This window comes from Mobula hypostoma, chromosome 2 (genome assembly GCF_963921235.1).
Source record: "Mobula hypostoma chromosome 2, sMobHyp1.1, whole genome shotgun sequence".
In the NCBI taxonomy this organism is placed as follows: Eukaryota; Metazoa; Chordata; class Chondrichthyes; order Myliobatiformes; family Myliobatidae; genus Mobula; species Mobula hypostoma.
This window is the reverse complement of record NC_086098.1, coordinates 62,576,188-62,584,222: the sequence shown is the minus strand read 5'-3', so window position 1 is coordinate 62,584,222 and position 8,035 is coordinate 62,576,188. Positions and strand designations below refer to the sequence as shown.

General features: G+C 42.6%; 1 protein-coding gene across 1 annotated transcript in view; it reads left to right on the top strand.

Moving 5' to 3' along the window:
• The window catches only part of cpsf3 (cleavage and polyadenylation specific factor 3), a 49,170-nt gene that overhangs the window by 788 nt on the left and 40,347 nt on the right, over positions 1 to 8,035 (top strand). Inside the window, exons 2-3 of the mRNA XM_063037960.1 lie at positions 423 to 486; positions 2,894 to 2,991. Coding sequence (XP_062894030.1) covers positions 423 to 486; positions 2,894 to 2,991 — 162 coding nt within the window. The remainder of the gene's footprint in view (positions 1 to 422; positions 487 to 2,893; positions 2,992 to 8,035) is intronic.

Below are 8,035 nucleotides of genomic sequence, written 5' to 3'. Positions count from 1 at the left end.
ATAACCAGCTCTTGCCCTATTGTCTCACCCCCACCTTCAGCTCTGTAGCTGCTGTTGCCTCTGCTTCTTGACCCCTAGTGCCTCCAATCTCAATCTCTTTCCCCAACAGCCCCCCCCACCCGTGTCCCCCACCCCCATGGCTGGCTTTTGCCCATATCAACTCTTCACGTTCTCTCCCTGCCTCTACCCACACCCCAGACTGTTGTCTGAACCCCACTTTGAAACTTTTGGCCTTTGTGCACCAACACCATGACTTTTGCTATCAGTCCATTGCCACAGTAGTGATGGCAGATCTGAAGCTTCAGTTTTAACTGATCTTTGAATTTGATGCAACAATACATTTCTTATTTATGTTTCAGATACAAATATTTTAATGTAAAATGTGTTGCTTTTCCTAAGAAAGTTTTGTTTTACTTCTGTAGAGGAGCTGGCCAAGAGGTGGGAAGATCATGCATCATTGTGGAATTCAAAGGAAGAAAAATCATGGTAAGACTTTATAACAGCCAACATTTATAATTAACTCGAGGCTCATTTGTTAGTGTATTTTTTTAATTAAACAATTTATTTTCTAATACAAATGAGCATTTATTGCAGTTTAGTCTTCAGTTTGTAAAGGACCTATATAAGAAAATTACATTGGACGTCATTGATGTAATTCATACAAGAACACAGGAAAACAGTAAGCATAAACATTAGGCCCCTCAAGTCTAATTTAATATGATCGTAGTTGATTTATGCTGGCCACAACGCCTCTTCTGTGCCAGTTTCTAATAACCCTCAATTCCCTGATGTTTCAAATATTTATCTCTGTCCACCTTATTGTGATCTGCCTTTCACCATCCTCTGGGACAGAGGATTCCTGTGATTCACTGTAAATCTGGGAGAAAAGTTTCTCATCACATGTTGGGAAAAAATTGCTGCAAGTTACTTCTTTCTCTTGGTGCCATAATGGACGTGGAGAAATTTATCTAAGATGACGGCAGGATCAAGATGAACTGGGGAAATGGACTGAGGTACGGACGATGGAATTTAGCCTGAACGAGTGTGAAGTGTTGCATTTTGGGAAGTTAAACCAGGGAAGGGCTTGCACAGAAAATGACAGGGTTTTGGAGAATGCTGTAGAACAGTGCGATCTCGGTGTACATAAGTTCCTGTAAATGGCACAGGCAGCAAAGTGATGAAGTAGGCATTTGCCTTCATTGGTCCAGGCATTGATTACAGGAATTAGGTTATTGTGTGCAACTGTACAAGTCAGTGGTGTTACCACACTTGGAGTATTGTGCGCAGTTCTGGTCATTCAGCTATAGGAAAGATATCATAAAGTTAGAAAGGATGCAGAGATGATTCATGAGCAGGTTACCAGGGCCAGAGAGCTTGTGTTAAAAGGGGAGGCTGGATAGACAGGAACTCTTTTTTTTCCTGGAGTGAAGACAGCTGAGGGATGACCTTTTAGAGATCTATATGAGGGACATAGATATGTCACAGTCTTTTTCAGGATGGGAAACTAATAAACTCAAAAGGCAAACGAGAAAATCTGCAGATGCTGGAAATCCAAGCAACACAGACAAAATGCTGGAGGAACTCAGCAGGCCAGGCAGCATCTATGGAAAAGAGTACAGTTGATGCATAAGTTTGCTGTGATAGGGAAAAAATTTAAAGGGGCCTAAGAGACACCTTTTTCCACAAAAAGTGTTGTTGCTATATGGAACGAACTGATGGAGGAAGCTGTAGAATTCAGTGTTGTATAGTTACAATGTTTAAAAGATATTTGGACAGGCACATGGATAGCAAGTGTTTTGATGGATATAGACCAAATACAGGTAAGTGGGACTAGCCTGGATACACATTTTGGTCAGCATGGACATTGGGCCAAAGTGCCTGTTTCTGTGCTATTTGATTGTGAGTCTGTACTGACTTTTCTCTCCTCGAAGTGCTTGCACTCAGTAGGCTAAGCTGTGGCTTGGCTAATGGTAAATATTTCATCTAATGTCACAATGTAATCATACTCAATATTGAATTGAATTGACTTTATTTCTTATATCCTTCACATACAGGAAGAGTAAAAATCTTTACGTTACGTCTCCATCTAAATGTGCAATCATAATAATTTATAATAAATAAACTCAAATCAGTGTGAGTTCAGCAGTCTGATAGTCTGGTGGAAGAAGCTGTCCCAGAGCCTGTTGGTCCTGGCTGTTATGCTGCGGTACCATTTCCCAGATGGCAGGAGCTGGAATAGATTGTGTTTGGGGTGACTTGGGTCCCCAATGATCCTTCGGGCCCCTTTTTCACACCTGTCTTTGTAAATGTCCTGAATCATGGGACGTTCACAACTACAGATGCACTGGGCTGTCACACCACTCTCTGCAGAATCCTGCGATTAGGGGCGGTACAGTTCCCATACCAGGCAGTGATGCAGCCAGTCAGGATGCTCTCAATTGTGCCCCTGTAGAAAGTTCTTAGGATTTGGGTGCCCATACCAAACTTCCTCAACTGTCTGAGGTGAAAGAAGCGCTGTAGTGCCTTTTTCACCACAAAGCTGGTATGTACAGAACATGTGAGGTCCTCGGTTATGTGGATGCTGAGGAACTTAAAGCTGTTTACCCTCTCAACCCCAGATCCATTGATGTCAATATGGGTTAGCTTGTCTCCATTCCTCCTGTAATCCACAACCAACTCCTTTGTTTTTGTGACATTGAGGGAGAGGTTGTTTTGAATTCATTGAACCTTCTGCATATGGATAAATAATTAAGCACAAACTTGAAGTGAAAGGTGAGTAGTCAAGTTAAGATTAATTTTGCATCACAAAGTTGTGGTTTGTCTAATATAAACTTGAAGAGGCTATTGAGATAGATAACTTGTGTCTCTTAATCTGAATTTAAATTTTGTGCAGTTGGATTGTGGGATACATCCTGGTCTTGAAGGAATGGATGCCCTCCCGTACATTGATCTGATTGACCCAGCAGAGATAGACCTTCTCCTTATTAGTCAGTAAGTTACTTTGGCTGAAATTTTGATCTTAGAGGAATAGAGCACATTTGCTTTGCTTTTCCCCAATTACGATAAATTCCATCTGTAAAATGTTGTTAATAGAAAAATGTATTATCATATCTATCATCTCTCATTCACATCACTAAAGCTTTTTCCTCAAGTTTTTGGAATATTAATGCTGAAATGTTTTTAATGATGTGTACACGTCAAAACTATTTAAGGTGTGCGTGCGCGCACACACACACATATCAGATGCAAAAAGTAGTCATAGGACACTACATAGCTTCATTACCAAATACTGAAGTGCTATGGTTTTGAAAGTTTCAGCAAACACAAAAATGCAATGAATGCAAATGAGTCCATGGGTTACTCCACCTGTTCATTGCAGGATTTGAACAGGAGAAACCCATGACTCTCTATCATTGTGTGCTTGAATTTTGATATTTTGACTAGATGATTCTCAACCTTTTTAAATTTTGAGAATAGAAACCTCATTTATGCAACTCTTGTCTTCATAACGTGTGTATGCCCTGGTATCATTTTGCTGCAATTATGTTTGACCTTTTCTAAGATCATTTCATACTTGTATAGGAAACAGAATCAGATGTAATGTTGCTGCCGAATGTTGTGAAATTTGTTATACAGCAGCAGTACATTACAACACAAAATATTATTGTAAATTACAGTAAGAAGTATATATGTATTTTTAAAAAGTTAAGTAGCGCAAAAAGAGAAAAAAGAAAGTCGTGAGTTAGTGTTCAAGAGTTCAATGTCTAATCAGAAATCTGATGCCAGAGGGGAAGAAGCTTTTCTTGAATCATTGAGTGTATGCTTTCAGGCTCCTGTACCTCCACCCTGATAGTACCAATGAGAAGAGGGCATGTCCTGGGTGATGGGGATCCTTAATGATGGATGCCACCATTTTGAGGCGTCACTCCTTGAAGATGTCCTGGATACTGGGTAGGCTAGAGCCCACGATGGAGCTGACTGAGTTCACAACTTTCTGCTGCTTATTTCGATCCTGTGCAGTAACACCCCTCCCAATCCCCCTAGTATACCAGATGATGATGCATCCAGTAAGAATGCTCTCCATGGTACCTCTAGAAATTTGTGAGTATCTTTGGTGACATACCAAATATCCTCAAACTCCTAATGAAATTTATCTGCTGTTGTGTCTTCTTTGTAACTGCATCGATATGTTGAGCCCGGGATAGATCCTCCGAGATGTTGACGCCAAGGAACTTGAAACTGCTCACCCTTTCCACTTCTGATTCCTTGATGAGGACTGGTGTGTGTTCCCTCACCTTAACCTTTCTGAAGTCCACAATCAGTTCTTTGGTTTTAATGATGTTGAGTGCAAGGTTGTTGCTGTATCACCACTCAACTAGCTGGTATATCTCGCTCCTGTACACCTTCTCATCAACATCTGAATTTCTGCCAACAATTGTGTCACCAGCAAATTTATAGTTGGCATTTGAGCTGTGACTAGACACATGGTCATGGGTGTAGAGAGAGTAGAGCAGTGGGCTAAGGACACATCCCTGAGGTGCGCCACTGTTGAATATCAGCAAGGTGGAAATGTGATTTCCAATCCACAGAGACTGTGGTCTTCCAGTGAGGAAATTGAGGATCCAGTTGCAGAGAGAGGTACAGAGGCCCAGGTTTTGGAGCTTTTTGATCAGAACTGTAGGATTGATTATGTGAAACGCTGAGCTGTAGTCAATAAACAGCAGGCTGACATAAGTACATATTAGTATTGTCCAGGTGATCCAAGGCCCATGAAGAGCCAATGAGATCGCATCCGCTGTAGACTTCTCATGGCATTAGGCAAATTGCAATGGGTCCAGGTTCTTCACTGTTAGGAGTCTTCACCATCCCCTTTGACCTTCCTCCCTCTGAGGCAGAATGTTTTGTCCTCAGTAAGGGGGACCTTTGTCCCCCTGCCCCACATCTCAGTGAGTTTCGTGCCCGCCATGCGCTGAGCTCTTCTTCCACCGCCTCCTTCTTTGGCAAGGGCTCCATGCCACACCGATAACCCCTTCCGTCTTCAACCCGTCTCCTCTTCCTTGGCACCCTGCTCTTGTCTTTTGCCTGCTGTGGATCTTTTTATTGCCAATGCTGATGGGACATCAACCATCTTGACTTCACCACTCCTCTCTCCAATTCCAACCTCACTTCTTCCGAATGCTCTGCTCTCCACTCTTTCTGCACTAATCCTATCCTCACCATCAAACCTGTAGATAAGTGGGGTGCTATAGTAGTCTGGTGGATTGACCTCTACAGTGCTGAGACCCGTTGACAACTGTCAGGCACCTCCTTTTACTCATCCCTTGAGCGGGATCCCAGTAATGAGCACCAGGCTATTGTCTGCCACACCATCACTCACCTTAGTAGCTCTGGGGATCTCCCTTCCACTGCCACCAACCTCATAGTTCCAGCACCCCGCACCTCCCATTTCTACCTCCTACCCAAGATCCACAAACCTTCCTGTCCAGGTAGACCCATTGTTTCTGCTTGTTCCTGCTCCACTGAACTCATATTTGCATACCTTAACTCAGTTTAATCCCCCTGGTTCAGTCCCTTCCTACCTACATCTGTGACACTTCACACATTCAGCTCATGTTTCTTCCTTCCCTCATCTTTTTCTTCCTGATGAAGGGTCTCAGCCCAAAACATCGACTATAATCTTTTCCATAGGTGCTGGCTGGCCTGCTGGGTTCCTTCAGTATCTTGTGGTTGTTACTTGGGTCCAGGTCCTTGCTTAGGCAGGAGTTGATTCTAGCCAACAACCAACTTCATCCCTGTAGATGTTAGTGCTACTGGACAATAGATGTTAGGGCAGCTCACCCTGCTCTTCTTGGGCACTGGTATGATTATTGCCCTTTTGAAGCAGGTGGGAATTTCTAACTAGCATTGAGAGATTGAAAATGTCTTTGAACACAGCTGCCAGTTGATAGGCACAGAGCCTTACTAGGTACACCATCAGGGTCTGTCACCTTGAGAGTGATCACCTGCTTGAAAGATGAAGTCTCTTTCAAGAGGGTGAGCATTGCACTGTCCATAAGGTCTGAAAGAGAAAGCTCTATACAATTCAATCATTACTTCCTCAGTTTTGTGTTCTCGTCTTGATACATAAGCAATATTCTTCTAGCTGTTTTGATCACTGACATTAGCTTATAATGATATGTATTTGAATCCAATCCAAACAGCCTCCTGGTTACCTTACCCACTGTATTTTGCCTGTGACTCACTGTTTCCATTTTCCATTGTAACTTCTCCTTACTTCGAACTTAGAGTTCGCCATAAACCCAGGAATACACCCGTGAAATATATGGTGAAAAGCTGAGGATCTAAGATAGAAAAATGAGCAATCATTAAGTTCTGGCAAGCAGAGAGCATTCTTTTATCTTTCTACCTCCCAAACAGTGAATTGAACTGTGTCCAGTTCTGTATGTTGAGATTTTACCTAATCACTTCTCAATTCCTATCTGAAGTGGTTATTTGTAGGTTTTCCGATTGACTCAAAAGCAGCGGGTGTATGCTTACAACAAATGTAGTCTCTGCAGATTTTATAAGGTGCTACAAACTTACTGTAGATTTGAGACTGGTAAGTGAGAATTTTAAAAAGCTATAGATGAGGTAAAACCTATAATGCTAGAAGTGCTCAGCAAGTCAGATAGATTCTTTGGAAAGAGAAACAGTTAATGTTTCAGAGCCAAAGCTATTTTCAGCATTTTCTGTTTTTATTTAAGTTACTGGTCAGATTGTATTTATGCAAATAAACTTTTTCAGCTTGATGTGTTAGATAAAAAAGAATCTAGTGCTTTCCCAGCATATATGATGTCTAAACTCTTAGGCTTCCAGCCAGGTACCGGTATCAATTTTAATCAGTGTCATCTTCATCAGGAAAGATGCCTGGACATGTCTAGTATTTATACCCCAGTCATCCGTCCCTCCTGATTGATTAGTCTTCATCCAATCAGGTTTCTGCTGTCCCACCTTGTTTACAATCAAATCCCAGTTCGTACTTAGGGCAAGACCTTCATCTTTGTGCACGCAGAGCAGCGTATGTTGGCCAGACAGGGTGGTTGGTAGAAACCCTCATCAAGGAACACAGGAGCTGTATCTGTCTCAGTTATCTTGAGAAATTGGCGGTAGCAGAATATCACATTCGCAGTGGCCCTAGGATTGATTTCGGCGGCACAAAAATACTTTACTGTGCTGATGAAGGAAGCCATTTAAATAAAACTAGAGGAAAAGAACTTTAACAAAGACGAAGGTCTTGCTCTAAGTTAGAACTGAAATTCAATAGAAAACAAGGTGGAATAGAGAAAACCTGATTTGGATGATGACTAACCATTCAGGAGAGACGGACGATGATTATAAATACCACCGGATGAGATGTGCCCTGATGAAGATGAAGGACTTTATCATCGAAGCGTGAGTTAAAATGGATGCCTGTAACTGACTGGAAGCCTGAGAAGAGTTTATTTGTGATATGTTAGATATTATCGTGCATCAGGTTAACCTTCTAGAAGGGATTCCATAATATGTTTGGGATTTTTTTTCCAATGAAATAGTTGGTTAGTTAGAACTTCATTGTCATTGCTGAGGACAACGAGATTGCAGTGGGGCTTCCCTTCTTCCACCATCAGTGCTGCCCTCACCTGCATCTCTTCCATTTCATGCACATCTGCCCTTACCCCATCACCCCGCCAGCCCACCAGGGATAGGGTTCCTCTTGTCCTCACCTACCACCCCACCAGCCGCAACGTCCAGCACATAATTCTCTGTAACTTTCGCCACCTCCAATAGGATCCCACCACCAAGCACATCTTTCCCCCACCTCACCCCCCACTTTCTGCTTTCCTGAGGGATTGCTCCCTTTGCGACTTCCTTGTACATTCCCTCCTCCCCACTGATCTCCCTCCTGCCATTTATCCTTGCAAGTGGAACCAGTGCTACACCCGCCCTTGCACCTCCTCCCTCACTACCATTCAGGACCCCTAAACAGTCCTTCCAGGTGAGGCGATACTTCACCTGT